At 48.3% G+C, this 18,982-nt stretch overlaps 1 protein-coding gene across 1 annotated transcript; it reads left to right on the top strand.

Moving 5' to 3' along the window:
• Positions 1 to 10,524: 10,524 nt before the first annotated feature.
• Positions 10,525 to 16,508, top strand: AKAP14 (A-kinase anchoring protein 14). Its single transcript, XM_018044073.1, has 4 exons — positions 10,525 to 10,681; positions 10,766 to 10,857; positions 16,113 to 16,292; positions 16,491 to 16,508. Exons 1-4 carry the CDS (start codon positions 10,525 to 10,527, stop codon positions 16,506 to 16,508), a joined length of 447 nt encoding a protein of 148 aa, XP_017899562.1.
• The last annotated feature ends 2,474 nt before the right edge of the window (positions 16,509 to 18,982 follow it).

Here is an 18,982-nt window from a genome sequence, read left to right as displayed (position 1 = left end):
CAAAGAGTCGGACTCGACTGAGCGACTTTCACTTTCTTTTCACAAAACCCTGCTGAGTGAATGCCACATGAGGCACTATGCCCCAGATATGAACAAGACACAGCCCCGCCCTTCTGGAGCTCAGTCAGTGTGACTGCAAGGCCATTACAGGATGGGGTGCTGAGTTCTGTGACAGGTCTGCAGAAGGTGCTGCGAGCACAGAGCGGGGGCCTGACGACACAGCCCCGCCCTTCTGGAGTTCAGTCAGGGTGACTGCAAGGCCATTACAGGATGGGGTGCTGAGTTCTGTGACAGGTCTGCAGAAGGTGCTGCGAGCACAGAGCGGGGGCCTGACCCAGTCTTCGGATGGGGGGAAGGGAAATGGCTTCAGGTAAGTTCCAGGTGATGCCCACACCAAGCCAAGTCTTGAAGGTTGGAGAACATTTAGGAGATAAGCAACTGAGGTGAGAAAAAAAGCGTGAGTGTGGGCACATCACACTAGCATGGCTGCGTGAGAAAGCGCCACAAGTCGTGCAGAACTAGAGCAAAGAGGGGCGTGGCCGGAAGGAGAGGGAAAAGAGACTGGAGAGGCTGATCGGTCTTCCGCGGTGTTGGACTTTCTCCCGGGCAGCTGGGAGCTCTGCGGGCGGCAGGCAGGAGAGTGAGGTGGGGATCCGGCTCCGTTTGCGGGGCTGCTCTGCGGAGCACCGACTGCAAGCCGTGGTTCTCAGCCAGGGCGAGTTTCGTTCCTAGGGAACACATTTAAAAGTTTGGAGATGGTACCATCACCCGGGGAGTCTGGGGAGGTGCTACTGTCATCTAGTGGACAGAGGCCGGCAACGCTCCTCAACAGCCTGACCGCAGGGACTGGCCCTCCCAAGGCAGTTTTAGGAAGTCCATGACATCAACACTGCTGAGATTGAGAAACCCTGAAAACAGCCAGGTCTCCATCAAGCAACATGGCTTCTTCCTCCTGTTCCTCATCCTTTTTTCATTCAAGTTCAGATCCCAGATTCTCCCTCGTGTGTGTGTGCTAAGTTGCTCCAGTCGTGTCCCACTCTGTGCAACCCCATGGGCTGTAACCCACCAGGCTCCTGTCCATGGGATTCTCCAGGCAAGAGTACTGGAGTGGATTGCTATGCCATTCTCCAGGGGATCTTCCCCCCCCCCCCCCTCCCCCCCCCCCCCCCGCTCCAGGGACTGAACCTGAGTCTCTTTATGTCTCTTGCATTGGCAGGTGGGTTCTTTACCACTAGCACCACTTGAGAAGCCCCAGTTCTCCCTTCGCTCATCTGTAAACCTGAACTTTATCCCATCCTCGGAGGCTTTTGTTTTCCCACAGGTGTATCCCAACTCGCCATGAATGACGCATCTCAGGTCGGGAAGGGCAAAGAACAAACCGTTTCTTTTCCGAAGGGCTGTGGAGACTGGGAACACTGAGGGTACCAGCACATCAGGAGGCTCTGCCCCCTATCAGCTGTGTGACCTCAGGCAAGTCACTTCACTACTCTGAGCCTCAGATCTCCCATCTTTTAAGGGAGGATAGTTGGCACTCTGCACACATCCCTGGGTATCTCTGGCTGTCAGGAGTCGTGTCTGTGGAGCAGTTTGTAAATGGACGGCATCGTGCCTATGGAAGCTGTCTAGTCTGCCCCCAGCTCCCTCAAAAGACACCCAAATGTGGTGTCAGGAGGACCCTCAGACCCAGTGCGTAACCAGGTGTAGGCAGTGGCAGCAGTCTTGGCTTCTCGGAACCTGTGATTACAGCCTGGGGGTTCACAGAACACTGCAGCAAAGATGGCACTAACTTTGATAAGGACACAAATTACTCTGAAGTTGTGTTCTGAAAGAGAGAAAGATGCAGTTTCCTGCCGCTGCGAACCCAGGTCCTGGTTTACCCCTCCAGGTAGACGCTCCTTGCTCTGTTCCAGGGGAAGGTGGTGACTGGATAGGACTGAAGCTCATCGTCCTCAGCAGGAAACTTCAGGATTGTGGGGAGAGACTTAAACATCACTTGGTTTTCAAGATTTTACATCACCCTGATGCTTTTGTGACCCGAGAACTCAAAATTATTCTACTACACTTTTGTACTTTCACACTTTTGTGACACACAAGACATATGGAACGATTATAGAGGTTTTTCTTTTCCAAGTGTGTTGATGCAGATTTTGCGTGTCTAAAAGACATTGACTTCCCTGGTGGCTCAGCTGGTAAAGCATTCGCTCGCAGTGTGGGAGACCTGGGTTCGATCCCTGGGTTGGGAAGATCCCTTGAAGAAGGGAACAACAGCCACCTACTCCAGGATTCTGGCCTGGAGAATTCCATGGATTGTATAGTCCATGGGGCTGCAAAGAGTTGGTCATGACTGAGTGACTTTCACTTTCAAAGACACTAGCATTCAACTTCTTGATTTGAGTCTCTGTGTGCTTGTATAATGCTGCCTTCTTCCCTCCACCACATCCACATGCTCCTGACCAAACAGCTCACCTCTGAGGTTCGCATACTTGGGAATGCTCTTTTTGGGATATGCTCTTCTTATGCTTCCCAGATGAAGCTGGAGTAGAGTCTGAGCTGGGGAGGAGAATGTTCTTAGGACCTTCACAGTTTGATGCATGGTTGAGAAAAGACAAGATGAAGACATTTCTGGAAAGAATCAATCCAAGGCTATGTTTGCATAATCTTTCATCATTAAAGGTTTCTTTGGTATATTTGCGTGTCCTCTGTGTCTGATGCTGTTGGCCACCCCCCAAAATGTATTGCTCTTTGGCAATAAAGAGCCAAATCACCAGTTTGGGGATTTCCACAAATCTTGACTGAGGACTAAAGACCTAATTGTTCTTTTCAGGGCATCATTGAGAAAATGGCCTAGCAGATCTGACTTGTGTTAACCCATGTAAATGCTGCTTTATTTGTTTGCAGACATTTTGTTTCATCTGTTGTTTTGTTTCATAGCAGGTGTCTTCCTTAATTCCAGAAAACCTGGAGAAATCAATTATTATATGGGCTAGAGGGTGGTCGAGAAATAAAATTTACAAGCAAGTATGCAATTTCTTTTTTAACTTTATTTTTTATTTTTGGCTGCAATGGGTCTTCATTGTGGCAAGCAGGGGCTACTCTCTAGTTGAAGTGCACAAGGTTTCATTGCAGTGGCTTCTCTTGTTGTAGAGCATAGGCTCTGGTGCACACGGGCTTCAGTAGTTGCAGCATGCAGGCTCAGTAGTTGTGGCTTGGAGGCTTAGTTGCTCTGTAGCCTGTGGTATCTTCCTGGACCAGGAATCAAACCCATGTCCCCTGCATCAGCAGGGGGATTCTTATCCATTGCACCACCAGGTAAATCCAACAAGTATGTAATTTCAATTATGACACCAAAGAACTGTAATGCCAAAGGCAGTAGGAGAAAAAGGAAGACAATGGAAACACTGAGTGTCACTTGCCCCCAAGAAAACAAGAAGCTCTCCTGTGTGTTTAAGATTTTCTTTGGCATACCTGCCTGTCCCCCTGTGTGCCACCTACCACACGGCTGAGGAATGTCTGTTTCACTTAGCAGACCAATTGTTTTCCTTTTAGGCTTAATACTCTTTGTTTCTAGAGGCCAGAAAACAGTGCAGGCCCCCAGAAGCCCACTCCCATCTCTTAACTTTAAGATCCTAGTCTTTGGGTCAAGCTGGGTCAGGTCTCTAAGGCAACTCTGGAGTTTTCATCCAGTGTCTGTTAAGGGCGGCCCAGTGTGGGAATGACCATTTAGGGATCCCCATCGAAAGGCCAGCCATCTGGGAACAGTTCTGTCATAGTTCTTGTGTTCCGAGCAGGAAGCTGTTCAATGAGGCACTCCTCCAATGGCAGACCTGCATGCTCAAGGACCGCTGGAATGTTGCAAGAGGTCTTTGTAACATCACAGCTCTCAGGGATCTGCCTACCTGGGGCTGACAGGCACAGTACTCAGGGTGTGTGGCCTTTATGGATGGAGAACAGGCCTCCTTTTAGGAAAGGCCCTGGGCTCCTATCACCTCCTCTCCCTTCCCAGGAGAGTCTGGTCAGGCCTTTTACGGTGGAAGTGAAGTCAGTCAGCCACACTTGCTGAGAAGCGGCCCAAACCCATGGTGCCTTGCTACATTTGACTCACTGCTTCTTTTTTTCAGGTAAGCACAGTTTATCCTCCCAACTAGACTGTAGGTGCACTGAGGCGGGGAAATTTGTTTCAGCTTCACTTCACTTCAGGGCCTGCAGCACTCAGAAGACCCGTGCTAGCTGACTGGGATCACTTGCCAGGGGATCATCAGCATATAGCATGAGCTTCATCTCTGAGAACAGCCTTGTGGGGCATAGGCCAGGGTTAGGGGAGTAAGAAGATAAACAAGGGAAGGGGGTGACAGGCTGAGCATGAAGGTACCAGGAGAGGTGAGGGCAGGAGCTGAGAGGGAACGAACATGACTGAAGGGCTATGTTGAGGCCGTCTGATCGCAGGTTGGAAAAGAATTTCCAGACACAGGGCATTTCAGAAGGGAGTGAGTTTTTATTAAGAACAAACAGCAGAGATAATGTGGGCACTGTGAATACAGTGGAATGACCTCCTGACAGAGGAGGGAAAGCTGACAGTTTTCATGAGTTAATAGCCAATTTTTATAGCCTCAAGACAAAGAAAATTCCTGCTGGAAGGCTGGCGGTAGGTGATGAGTTGGGGCGCTATGGGGTGTTTAGTGGAGTGGGCACCTTGGCCTAATTGGGAGTCAGGAACTTAGTGATGATCAGGGGGGCTTTTGGCAACCATTACAAAGGGGCTCAGTCAGCTTGGGAGGTGTCCTTGGTTCTGGGCTTCGATTCTGTGGCCTTGGTGCAAGGCCTCGCACCTGTGGCCTGGGATAAGCCTCAACAGGTTACAGGTGGGAAGGAAGAAAAGCCAAGGCCCAGGGTGTAGCTGTCCTTTCTCCTGCGCCGATGTCAACTGTCCCTGCAGGACCCCCTACCTGCTTCTGTCCCCCTCCCCAACTTGTTCCTCCCCTAACTGTCCTCAAGTCAGGAAGAAGCTGACAGCGGCCAAAGCAACACCCCCCACAGAGCACCGCATGCTGGGTACCAATTCACCCCACTTTCCACACGCGGGGCAAACCCCACTTTCCACACGCGGGGCAAGTGAGGCCCCGCCCCTTCTCTCTCCTCTGGCTGGAGCAAGGGACGAAGACTGGGAGACGGCACGTTTCTGACCCCGTGTGACCCCGTGTCCAAGGTACCCCCTAAGCAGACCGCGCACACTCACCAGGCTGCCCGCAGGGTCTAGAAGGGCCCCGAGGCGGGGCCGCGGGGCATGTCTTGGCACACAGGCTCCATGTTCTCGAAGGCGCAGGCTGGCGCGCGGCTGGAGCAGGCGCTGCCCCCGCTCTCCCCGGGCCGGCCCCAGCTCCAGGGCAAGAGCCTGGGGACTGGGGTGTGTGAGAGGGGAGCTGCCACAGGCTTATTTTCTGCTCTTTCTCCTCCTGCCCTACCTGCTTCTTTCCCATCTGTGCCCCCACTTAAAAACCGCACCCTCCCCTGAACACTCTTCTGCGGTGCCACCCGGGGAGGAGGCATCCGAGGAGGGCATGGTTTGGAAGACCCTGTCCTCGTTGCTGATAAGGGTTCAAAAGGTCTCTCAATCTGTTAGGCCCAGAGGCCAGGGTTTGTCGCTTCAGTGAGGGGCTTGGCTGGGGGTAGAAGGTGACGTTCTGGCCACCCACTTGAAGCTTCTGCCTCAAAGAGGAAGGAGCCTTTCTAATCAGCTGGGAAATCTTTCCTGGCTTCCCCTTGAGAACATTTTTACCTTCTAAGAGCGTCTCATCGGTGGATTGCACGTCTCTCTCCTCTGGGCAGTTAAGAATCCCACTGCCCACCCTTCCATGCTCACCCTGGGCCTCGCACCAATGGCCCCAGGGCTTCTTAGGTCTTGCTGCCCCTGCCGCATACAGGCGGCTGGAGCTCTGTCCTTTTGGAGTGCAGGTGCCTCCCGGCCCAGTGTTTCCAGTTACCCTCTTTCTCCCAGGGAACCCAGGAGAAGGGCAGGGCTGTGGATCAGGGCCTGCTGAGGCACTAGAAGGTTCATGGCAGTTGGTCCCATAGGCCGTATGGGAGTCAGATCAACAAACAGAACTCAGGCCAGTCCTCATCATCCAGCGTTTTCACAGCTCAGGAACCTCTGTGCTCCCCAATGTCAGTGTCCACACGAGCCCTCCTCCTGCCTTGGCTCTGATGTACCAAGTACTGTTCTCAGCCTTTTCTGTAAAACTGTGATTTGATCCTCATTAAGAATCCTATTCCACAGGCACTGTCACCCCCATTTTATAGACAAACTAAGAAATGTTAGGTAAATTGTTCCTGGGTATATGCTGATAACTGTTACAATATAAGCTCATCCTGGATTCATAAAAGACATCTTTGAAAACAATCAGGCACACAAGGGAGATCCTAACCTCAGAGGTTGGGAATAAATAAGTGACAGCTCAGTCAACAGCTCTGGGTTTGAGTTTTAGCTAACTTATGTAATACACTCTGTGCCCCTCCTCGAATGTAATGAAAACACCAACACCTACTTCTTGGGGCTATTGTGATGTATCGCTTCCCAGTGACTGGCACACAATAAGGACTCCCAGTATATACCAGCTGCGAGGCTCACTACTGGAGCAGCCCTGCAATCCCACCTGCTGGGGGGAAGCTGGCTTGGACAGGACAGCCTAGTCCTGATCCATAGGTCAGATTGCTGCTGTGACTGGACTAGCCCCTTCTCTCACTAACAGAAGTCAATCGTTCGGGCTTTGGTTTCTATTGGCTGAAATTGGTGTTGTCCTGGTAGCACATGTAAACATTCCAGCTGGGAAGCCTGGGGAAAGCTGCCCAGCGACTCTTTCTGAGGCTTCCTGGGCCACTGCTGTTTCATACGAGGATCCAGGATCCGAGGATCCAGTCACTCAGGTATTGAGGGTTATGAAGGGTGGGAGGGCTCTGCAAAAGGGGCCTGCACTTGTTTTCTCCATTTGTCACTCACATCTCAAACTTGACCCCAACCCTTCATAGCCATTCTGCCTTCTGGCTGCTCATTAGGAAGGGGAGGGAGAGAAAGGGCTAGAAGAGGCCGGTGGGAGGGAGGCTTTGGGTCTGTAGTCCACAGGCATGTGAGGATAAGATGGGAACTGCCTCCTGAGCCCTGCTCCCCACTGGAGCACAGGGTTCCTGGGGTCCTTCTATAGACAAGGCCCCTGCTAATTTGGTGAGTTTGAAGGGCACAGATTTGGCTCCCAGTAAATTTATCAAGAGGCAATTTACTGAAAGTCAAGTCACCAAATGACCAAGTAGCCAAATGGGCCGTTTTCTGAAGGATCACGTTGCTGGATGGGGTTTATGACAAACTGCTTTGGCCAAACTGGCATGGGCCTCGGGGTGGGAGAGCCAGTTCTCGAGGGCTAAGGGCCTCGAGACACCCTTACCCCGACCCTTCAGTCCCTCCTCACTCTAGGATAGGCTGCCTGGGAAGATTCCATTTCCCTCCAAAGGATGACCCTGTCCACCCCTCCACTGCACCCAGGGGAGCTGGGTTGCCTAGTACAGCACCCACCGCAGCCTGGGACCAGTGATGACATCCAGAAAGGGAACAAAGGATGACCTTCTTGAAAGAGGCTCACAGTGATGAGGTCATCACTCATTGTGAAGCGTGGAGGGGAGGAAGGAGGCAGGGTGGAGAAGAGGCAGGCTGTGGAGCTGGATGGCCTGGTGTGAGGTTGGCTTCCTGGTTCATGTGGTAACTAGAGTCCTTTTTATGATTCAGGGCCCCAGTGGGGAAACGGCTGGCATACAGAAAGTCGGAGAGAAGGGTTAAGTAAAGGGAATATTTACAAAGGTATGGGCAGAGGGTAGGGAAAGGAGGGTGAGGACGGCTCCTTGGGGCTGGTAACAGTGGGGCCATGACGTTGAGGGGAGAGGATGGTTACCCTCACCAGACTGAGAAGTGAGTGAGCTGCCCTGGGACTGGTGGCCACCTCCTCCATGCAGCCAGTCAGGGGTGACCCGGGAGGCGGAGAGCCCCGGCGGAATACCTGCCTGGAGCTCACTCTCCTTTCAGCCTGATCTCCCCATTGTGTGGCACCTCCTGGAAGCCAGAGGGCACAGACAGCCCACTGATACAGTCCTGGCAGTTCAGTGTTCCCGGCTGGAGAGCAGGGGAGGTGGGGAAAGTGGGCCTGGAAGGCATAAGATAGGTGTCCAGCCATGATCTCACAGCCATGCTGAGAGCTAAATGGAATGAGGCACATTCAGTTCAGTTCAGTCACTCAGTCGTGTCCGACTGTTTGCGACCCCATGAATCATAGCACGCCAGGCCTCCCTGTCCATCACCAACTCCCGGAGTTCACTCAGACTCACGTCCATCGAGTCAGTGATGCCATCCAGCCATCTCATACTGGGTCATCCCCTTCTCCTCCTGCCCCCAATCCCTCCCAGCATCAGAGTCTTTTCCAATGAGTCAACACTTCACATGAGGTGGCCAAAGTACTGGAGTTTCAGCTTTAGCATCATTCCTTCCAAAGAAATCCCAGGGTTGATCTCCTTCAGAATGGACTGGTTGGATCTCCTTGCAGTCCAAGGGACTCTCAAGAGTCTTCTCCAACACCACAGTTCAAACGCATCAATTCTTCAGCGCTCAGCCTTCTTCACAGTCCAACTCTCACATCCATACATGACCACAGGGAAAACCATAGCCTTGACTAGACGGACCTTAGTCGGCAAAGTAATGTCTCTGTACATTAAACCCCCCAAATTGGGAGTTGCTATTTATAGAGAAATAAATAGCTTCCTTAGGAGCGAGAGAGCCACTTTCAGGCAGCACTGGCCAAGCAGGGATTGCCTGCATGGGGTTTATAACTACGCTAGAAATGAGTGCACCTCAGTGAGGAGACTTCAGCATAGCAGGGAAAGAAAGACTCTAAGACTCAAGGGAAAAAGATGGAAAATGTTCAAAGACTTCTAGCTCTGTGATGAACCCTTTACAGTACTAATAACTAATTTGCACAATCTGGATAAGTGTTAAACACACTTGGAAAAATTTAATTATCTCTTACAAACATCTTGGGCTTCCCTGGTGGCTCAGATGGTGAAGAATCTGCCTACAATGCAGGAGACGTGGCTTTGATCCCTGGGTCAGGAAGATCCCATGGAGAATGACATGGCAACCCACTCCAGTATTCTTGCCTGGAGAATTCCATGGACAGAGGAGCCTGGCGGGCTACAGTCCATGGGGTCGCAAAGAGTCAGACATGACCAAGTGACTAACACACACAAACATCTTACTAAAATAGGAGCTGCTGCTGCTGCTGCTAAGTTGCTTCAGTTGTGTCCGACTCTGTGCAACTCCAGAGACAGCAGCCCACCAGTCTCCCTCGTCCCTGGGATTCTCCAGGCAAGAACACTGGAGTGGGTTGCCATTTCCTTCTCCAATGCATGAAAGTGAAAAGCGAAAGTGAAGTCGCTCAGTCGTGTCCGACTCTTAGCGACCCCATGGCAGACAAATATTTTCTTAACAAATTTCAAGCTCTGAGCCAGCATCATACTTACTGGTGCCACACCAAAAAGAACACCCCTTGAAGCCTGAAGCAAAAGAAGCCACTGTCTCGTTTCCCTTCCATTTTTCTGGAAGTGTTACCCAAAGCTAACACTTATATATTGCAGGGAAAGAGATGGCAAAAGAAAAGATAGTTTCTGACAGATAATTGCATATCTGGAAAATCCAAGAGGAATAAAACTGAAAAGCAAACCCCTCCTCTACTGTACTGCCTTGAATCCTTTTAATTCACTTTATCTTCAAAGAGCCATATGCCCTCAGTAGCCTAAAGCAGGGTTTGAAGTTGTTGTTATTTTATAATTTTATTTATATACTTTTGGTTGTGCTGGGTCTTCGTTGCTGCACAGGCTTTCTCTAGGTGCTGCAAGTGGGGGCTCTTCTTTGTTGCAGTGCATGGGCTTCTCATTGTGGTGGCTTCTCGTTGCAGAGCACAGGCTCCAGGGCCTTTGGTCGTTGCAGCGCGTGGGCTCAGTCACTGCGGCTCCTGCGCTCTAGAGCACAGGCTCAATAGTTGTGGCCCAGGAGCTTAGTTGCTCCGCAGCATGTTGGATCTTCCCAGATCAGGGATTGAATCTACATCTCCTGCATTAGCAGGCAGATTCTTTACCACTGAGCCACCAGGGAAACCTGGGGGTTGAAGTTCTAATAAAGACTCAATTAGAAATCAATACTGTTAGAACTATAAGGAAGTTAGGAATCAGTTACACCTTCCTTGACTTAAGTCTTCATGGTTATGAGAATCAGAAAATCTTTGGTTTTCAGGAATAGTGGATCTCAGCATTCAGGCACAGAAGGTAAACAGCGAGACCCCTCCTACCCTAACACCTAATACCCTCTCTAGAGGCAACAACCGTTTCCTGTGTCTTGTGATTCTTCAAGAGATAGTCTGTACTTAAGATGAGTTTGTACAGGCATGCACACACACACACAAAGTAACTTCTTGAGTTTCTTTTTCTAGTGAAAAGAAAATGAATGTGACCAAAAATGTCAAATTTGAGAAGGAAGCAAATGAGGATAAAGCTTCTACAAGCCAGGCGATGGCTACAGAAGACCCCCAAGACATAACAAAAATAGCTCTAACTTTAGCCAAGGATGCCATCACTGCTGCTGTCAAATCTGCAGAAGGTAGTAAACCTGTCTGGGTCCCTATGGTCTCATTAGGTAATGCTCCACTAGGAAGTAACTAATACATTCATACTTTGTTTGCAGAAGCTGAAAACCCTGTCAAAAATATCGACTGGATCACCCATGGTGAATTCACAGAAGAAAAGGGCCGTCAACAAGTTGAGGAGTTTGTTTTGGTAAGTCCTTTGGCCACTCCAGCTTTGCACACAAGGGCGAAGAATGACAAAAAGGCTCCTGTTTGATGAAAAGTTGGAAGTCCTGCTAGAAAGCCTAAGTGATGATACCACAGGCGACTTGAATAAATAAAAACTGTCTCATCTGGATTTCAAAATCAAGATGGGATAGTCTTTGAAGGTGAACAGCACAATCGTATTCCCAGTGTTTGTATTGTCTTCACCGTACACTTCCCCAAGAAAATCAGATTCTCAGCTAAGCAATTTTCCCATGCCACTGCCCCTAATGGCCTAAGAAGGAATTGTTGTTTAGTTGTTAAGTTGTGTCTGACTTGTGCGACCCTGTGGACTGTAGCCCACCGGTTCCTCTGCCCATGGGATTTCCCAAGCAAGATTATGGGAGTGGGTTGCCATTCCCTTCTCCAGGGGATCTTCCCAAACCAGGGATTGAACCTGCATCTCCTGCATTGTCAGGCAGATTCTTTACCACTGAGCCACTGGGGAAGCCCTTCTAAGGAGGGAGATGCCTCTCTAAAAACAGGGGTTCTGTAGTCCCAGCTCTAGAGTTCTCATGTTAACAGAGGGGATGTAGAGAGATCACAAGGCGTTTTGCCTTAGCTCTGGGATGTATTCACTGTACAGTCAGATGCACATGCTCCTAACTCCTTTTCTTTTTCCTCCTGGTCCTGGTTCTGACCTATTTGTGGGGCTTATCCTGGCAGCTCTGGGGAGAAGGCCCTGGGTTGCTTTGTGTACTGGCGGGGTAGAGGAAGAAGACTGGTCTGAAACCCCTACTTGCTCTATTTCCTTGGAAGAGAAAGCAGTTGAAACTGGTGGAGGCAAACTCCCGGAGCCTGGAAGAAGTGTCCAGCTGTGTCTGTTCCTCTGGTCAGTCCATCCAAGCCTTCTGGCCTAAGGGCACTTTCCCAGGCCCAGGAAGGTCCCAGTCAAGTGGGAAAGAGGAAAGGTCAGGGGTTTGGGACTCCACACCCTCCATTTGTGATCCAGCGGCACGACTGCTGTTGCCATTGCAAGAGGTACCAGGAACACAATGAAGACAAATGGTGCAAAGTTCTGGTTCCCCTTGGGCCTTCCCACTTGGAGAACATCTCCCATTTCGGTTTGGGCCAAAGGTTCTGCCTGCTGCACCCAGGGCTTATGCATCAGACTGAACGGGACAGAGAACAAGCAGGAAAACGTGCCTCTGGAGATCCTCCTGGTCCCGAGTGAAAGGCTAAAAGTCAGTCCTGCCTGGGCTACAGGGCCCCATGTGATCCGAGTCTCCATCCCTACCTCTTCCCAACTGACTGCTCAGACCCCATCACCTACCACCTTCTCCCTGGTCACTTTTCTCACTCAAGTTGTACTTGCAGTTCAACTGCCAGGCATGCTCCCACCTCAGGGTCTCTGCACTTGCTGTTCCCTCTCCCCTGAGATCTACTCTCATGGGTCATGTTTTCCCCCTCTTCAGGTCTTTGTTAAGACGCCTTATGCTCAGAGGCCTTTCCCCGCCACCTGATTTAAAATTGCACCCATTTCTCCTCTGACTTCTTTCTTTTCCATCAGAACTCAGCTCTATCTAGGAAATTAGATTTTATTTACCCTATTGCCTTTTATCCGCCATCAGAACACATGGTCCATGAGGGCAGAGATTTTTGTTCACTGTCATGTCTCCAGGCCTTAGAAAGGTCAGGTACATAGTAGTGAAAGTGAAGGGTGCTCAGTCATGTGCAACTCTTTGTGACCCCATGGACCATACAGCCCATGGAATTCTCCAGGCCAGAATACTGGAGTGGGTAGCCGTTCTCTTCTTCAGGGGATCTTCCCAACCCAGGGATCAAACCCAGGTCTCCGGCATTGCAAGCAGATGCTTTACCAGCTGAGTCACCAGGGTAGCTGCTCTATAAATATGTGTTGAATATATGAACAGACTTATTCTCTGTGCCATTATTTCTTCACAGATGAAAAGCTAAGTCAAAGTATTTGTCTTACTCATTGGTAGGACTGTTTTGAGGACAGAGACAAATTAGAAAGTAGAAGGTGATGGAAAAGCTAGAAGCTCTATGTAACTCCTGACATAAAACCACCATTTCCAGTCCTACTAATGCAGCAAGCTCTAGAAGTAAAGTCTACCATCTAAGTGCCAGGCATTTCTAATGGAGCGCTTTCTCAAGCTTACTGAAGATTTCTTAGAGTTCACCACACGCCAGAGGATGGCAAATTAGGAGTTATTACCATTTACTGAGCGAGCACTGCAATGTGCCAAGCACCACTAAGCACTTCACATGCATTATCTCATTTACTCCTCACAACAAACCTTGGTGTACCCATTTTACAGATGATGAACCCTGAGGGTCAGAGAGGTTGGGCAATTTGTCCAAAGTCTTTCTGATTAATCAGCAAAATGAAGTTTTGACTGTAGGTCTATCTGATATACTTTTCTCATCATAATAGGAAGAGTCTTTTTTGATGCCCAAAATAATACAGTTTACTATCAATGAAAAATGCAAATTCAAAAGATTTTAAGGTATTACAATGTGGATAAGAATGATTCAATCTGGTATCAGAAGGCTTGTGTGTTTGTGGGGAGGGAACGGGTACACTTATACACTACCAGTGGGCATAACTGGTTTATTTTCTTCAGCAATGCAATGTGGTAACAAGAACACAAAAAACAGTTCTTTAAAAATTTTATTTTAAATTTGTATTTATCTTTTGGTGCACTTCACGGCATGTGGGATCTTAGTCCTCTGACCAGGGATTGAACGCATGCCTCCAGCATTGGCAGCATGGAGTCTTAACCACTGGACCACTGAGAAGTCCCAAGAATACCCAAAGAAGTTCTTTATACAAGAAAACCTGGAAAATTCCTCATGCCTATCACACACAATATTTTCATAATAAAATTAAGATATCATTATTTAAAAAAAACTCAGTGAGCAAAAAGACACAAAGTAGACAATGAAACCCCCTTCTAACCCCACAATATCCAGTTCTACTCCCTCAGATGTCACTTACCAGGGATAACAGTTTTGTGCATATACTTCCAGGTGCCTGTTGATTTTGAGTGCCAATAGTATGTAATTGTCTAAGCCACCCATGGCAGAATAGCACAATGAGATACTCTTTTCCTGGAAGTGAGTATATAAAGCAATGTTATGTAGAAATGACAAAACATGGGATAACACACACTCACAGCATAGAGATAAAAATGGGAAGATTGGTTTGATGGAGACAGCTGAATTTACTGTCTAAACCCGCTTTAGAATATCCTAGAGCTGAGACATCTGATGGGGTAGAGAGAGCACTGAGCTGGCTGCCTGGGAGCCCGGGTCCCAGTCTCAGCTGTTTTTGTTTGTCCTTTCCTATTTCTAGGTCCCGGGATCCTCATGTGCAAAGCGAGGGGCTCTATTAGATGATCTTTAGGGACCACTCCAATGCTACAGAGCCTGTGACTGTGTGACAGATTTTTAAAAAAAAATTTTGGCTGCGCTGAGAGGCATGTGGGATCTTAGTCCCTGACCAGGGACTGAACCACACTCCCTGCATTGGAAGTACAGTCTTAACCACTGGACCATCAGAAAAGTCTCTGTGACATTAAACATTAGGCCTAAAAAAGTGTATCAAGCATAACACAGAAAGGTTGAAAATAAAAGGCATGCTCCAATGGTCCTCATAGGGTTGACTGTGAACTCCTTAATTCAAAGGAAGAATGATCTATGTAAGAACACACAGACCTGATCTCAAGAAATTTAGAGTCTGATGTTCCTCTCTGGCCAACTCTAACAGCCAATTGGGTATAAGTTTGAAATAAAATCAGCTGAGGCAGAAGGCCAGCCTACAGTTTTTGTTTCTTTTTATTATTATTTTGTCTGCACTGGGTCTTTGTTGTAGCATGCGGGTTCTTCGTGTGGCATGCAGTTGCACAGGCGTTAGGTTCCTTTCAGCATGTGGCATCTTAGTTCCCCAATCAAGGATCAAACCCACATCCCTTGCATTGGGAGATGGATTCTTAACCACTGGACCACCAGGGAAGTCCCAATATTAATTTTTTTTAAAGGAAGCCCTGAAGTTTTTTACTATCTCCTCCCAAACTCTCTTCTGATAGATATCACTGGGATTGTTAGAGAATCCTACTCCTGTCCTTCTGTGGACCTTCACCTTAATTTAGGATCTTTTCCAATTTGGAAGCTTTCTGTGCCCAACAGCCAGAGCAAGGGGATTTCGTTGAACTTGATGAATATCTCCGGCTTTCAAGGCCTGGTGCTAAGACTCAAGGGTGCAATGTGACTTGTGTGGACTTGAGGTGTTATTAAGGTGTGTGCTTTGGAGGGGGAAGCTTCTCCAAGCCATCTGGATGATCCTGACCTATTCCTTTTCTGACCTTATTTTACTTACCACCTAGGGCTGCAATGAAGTGAGTCTGGTTTTCCCAACAGGTGATGAAATCAGCCTCATCACTTTCCTTTTATTTTTTAAAAAGTCTATTGAATTTATTACAATATTGTTTCTGTCTTATGTTTTGGGCCACGAGGCACATAGGATCTTAGCTCCCCAAGCAAGGATCGAACCTGTATCCCCCTGCATTGGAAGGTGAAGTCTTAACCCACTGGACCACCAGGGAAGTCCCAGCCTCATTACTTCCTAGTCACACATTTAGGTCTCCTGGAGTGAGCAGAACACATGTTCTAAGCACTTTCTAATTATCTGCCAATTAACCAAACTTGCCTTCCAAGTAAGGGTCCGGAAGGAAGTCACTGTGGATATGCATGCCGTGTGTATGTACACACACCTGAGTGTGAGCCCCTGCACTCCAAAGTCCAATCTCAAGCAATGTCTGCACTGTTAGCTTATTTCCCATTTTAGCTCCACCTTTTCTCTCCTCTACCCTTGGAGATAAGTGAGAGTTGACTGTAGTTTGAACCCTGGTCTAAAAGGTTAGAAATAGATTCCAGAAGTGAGGCTATAATCCCTACTGTTGTGTGCTGCCTTCATTGCAGGGGTCCCCAACATGCGGGCTACAGACCGGAAGGTACCTCCAGTCAGATCAGCGGCAGCATTAGATTAGAAATAAAAGGGCCCAATAAATGTAATGCACTTGAATCAGCCCCAAACCATCCCCCTCACCCTGGCCGTGGAAAAACTGTCTTTCACGAAACTGGTCCCTAGTGCCAAAAAGGCTGGGGTGCGCTGAGAGGACTTGAACAGAAGTCTGCTTTTCTTCCTCTGTGTGCTTTTTCTTTTCTCCTGTGAAATAGAACTGGGAGTATCAAGACCGCTGGGAGCACTACACAGAGTTTTTAAGGAAGGAAGATGCGTTTCACAGCTTCTACTACATCTACTGTGTACGGTGGAGCATCCCAACTGCTCGGAGACCCATAGCCCAAATCACCGCCAGTGTGTACTTCACCATCAAGGTCAACAAAAACAAACCTCTGGTAAGTGCTTCCTTGGCTGCCCTGTTCCCTTCAGTGAGACTTCAGTGAGAACAGACTTCGCATGTCAAGGCCATTGATGGCCCCTTCCTTGTGAAACTGAACAGTCATATTTCTGTCTTCAATCTGGTGGAGCCCATCTGTAGCACTTGCCATCGCTGATCACACTCTCCTCTGTGAAATGTTCCATTTGGCTTCTAGAACAACATTCTCTCCTAGTTTTCCTCTTGCCTCACTGACCACTGTTTACTCTACTGGTCCTCTGGTCTCTTCTCTCACTGACCTCTTCATGTTTGCATGTCCTGAAACTCAGCCTTTGTATCTTCTCTAGCCTCTTTTCTTGCACAATCTTATCCAGTCTCCTGGCTTTAAATGCTACCTCTAGCTTATTTTTAAAAAACATTTTTTTTCCTACATTGGGTCTTTGTTGCTATGTGTGAGCTTTCTCTAGTTGCAGTGAGCAGGGGCTACTCTTCATTGTGGTGTGCAGGCTTCTTATTGCGGAGCACAGGCCTAGGGTGCATGGGCTTAGTTGCTCTGCAGTGTGTATTCCTGGACCAGGGATCAAACCTGTGTCCCCTGCATTGCCAGGAGGATTCTCAACCACTACACCACCAGGGAAGCCTCACCTCTAGCTTATAATTCCCAAATTTCTGTCTCCACACCAGACTTCTGTCACTTGGATATTTAAACATCTACCTTACTGTATCCAAAGCTGAACTTCTGATTTTCCTTTCAAAGTCTGACCTACCTATGCCTTCCTCATTTCAGCTGATGGCCAAAATCCCTGTCATCTTCCTTGACTCTTCTTTTTCAGTCACATCCATTAGGAAATCCTGTTGGCCCTACCTTCAAAGTAGGCGCTCAATCCAAGCCTCTCTTCCTACTGCACCTCTACCACCTTGGGCCAAGACACCATCATCCCTCACCAGTTATTTCAATAGCCTTCTAGCCAGTCTTTCTGCTTCCACCTTTACCTGCATCCTGTCTCTTTTCAGCTAGCCAGAGGGAGTCTTGGAAAAATGAAGTTATGTCACACCTCAAATGTTCCAACATGCTTCTCCAACTCCAAAATGCATGTGAATTACTCAGGGATCTTGTTAAAAGGAAGATTCAGATTGAGCAGGTCTGAGCTTCTGCATTACTAAGAAGCTCCCAGGAGCTGCTGATGCTGCAGATCCGCAGATGACACCCTGAGTAGTGAGGGCCTACAGCCCTTGTGTGACCTGGTCCCTTGTTATTTCTGCTTTCCCATTACCCCTGCCCCTTCACTTACTCTGGTCCAGCCATTCTGATCTTGCTACTCCTCAAGTAAGCCAGGTAGAGTCCCACCTCAGGGTTTCTGTACTTGCTGTTCTCTTTGACTGGAACCCTCCTTGCCTCCCTAATACTTTACCATCTTCTGATCGTCTATGTAATTTCTTACCTTGTTATACTCTGCAACCCCACCAGAATGTAAGCTCCATGAAGGCATGGATTTTGCTGCTGCTGTAAAACAAGACCTGGCAAATAGTTGGCACTGAGTATTTGAAGGAATGACTGCTTGTCACCACTAGGTTGACTGTGAATATGAAATATGTTGATAGCTGCTGTGAAAGGAGTCCAAATGACACCCATGAATCCAGGGTTAGGATCCTTAGGACCAGGGTGGTACTAACCATGATGCCTGGAATACAGGAGACATAAAAGTGTTACTTCCCCTTTGCCTTCATCCTTTCACAAGCTATTTGAGGCTCTCCTGACTCTAAGGCTTTATAGATGACCACACCATAGTCAGCCAACCATGTCTTATATTTATCCTATCCTAGTACAAACTTACCTATTTGGAGAGTTTGGAACCTGGAGTGATCTAAAGAGGTAGACTACAAGGAGTTCTCATTTCTCCTGGTCATACAGTCCACCATCAGCTATCTTGCTAACTGGCAAGCTCTAAGATTGGAAAGGGAGGCTGCTGGAGGTACACGAGACCACGCAGAGAGAAGACTTGGGGCTGAGCAAGAGCCTGGCTCAGAATTCCAAGTATAATTTTGGAGGGGACACTGGATGGGGGTCACTGAGACAGAACTATAACTGTAAAAGACATTTTAAAAATGTCTTTGAACCGTGTTCATCTATATTTTTTCATTCTTAGGCTGTCCCTACAAGGTAAGTTGGTTCTGTTGGCTGAGTAAACTGGACCACGTAAAGAAGGCACATGACTTCCTCATGCTCCTAGTAATGAGAGCACAGCCTCCCCTGACTTGTTTTCAATTTTGTGGAGACTCTTAAGGTATTCATTGCCTAAAAGATCTTTTGGGCGAACACAGGTCTGAAGTGACAAAGAACTACCACCCACAGATCTCCAATTCACAGGGAAGATGAATTCTAGAAATTAAGGAGTATACTTATGGATACACGTAGCAATGTAAAGAATCATGAGTTGGTATGACTGGTCTTGGCTGACAGTTGTCTTTTTCTCTTAGGACACACCCATTGATGTCTCTTATGTCTTTGAGGGTCATTCATTAGTTCACAGGTAAAGAAAATTTAGAGATTTTAAAAGGGTAGTAGGACAAGGTCATCATACTCCAAGAAGCCAGCGGGCCTGTTTTGTTGTTGCTGCTGTTTAGTTGCTACATCGTGTCTCACTCTTTTGTAACCCCATGGAGTGTAGCCCTCCAGACCCCTCTGTCCTTGGGATTTCCCAGGCAAGA

This window comes from Capra hircus (genome assembly GCF_001704415.2).
Source record: "Capra hircus breed San Clemente chromosome X unlocalized genomic scaffold, ASM170441v1, whole genome shotgun sequence".
Classification (NCBI taxonomy): Eukaryota; Metazoa; Chordata; class Mammalia; order Artiodactyla; family Bovidae; genus Capra; species Capra hircus.
Note: the sequence above shows the minus strand (reverse complement) of the source record. Positions and strands in the feature narration are given on the sequence as shown.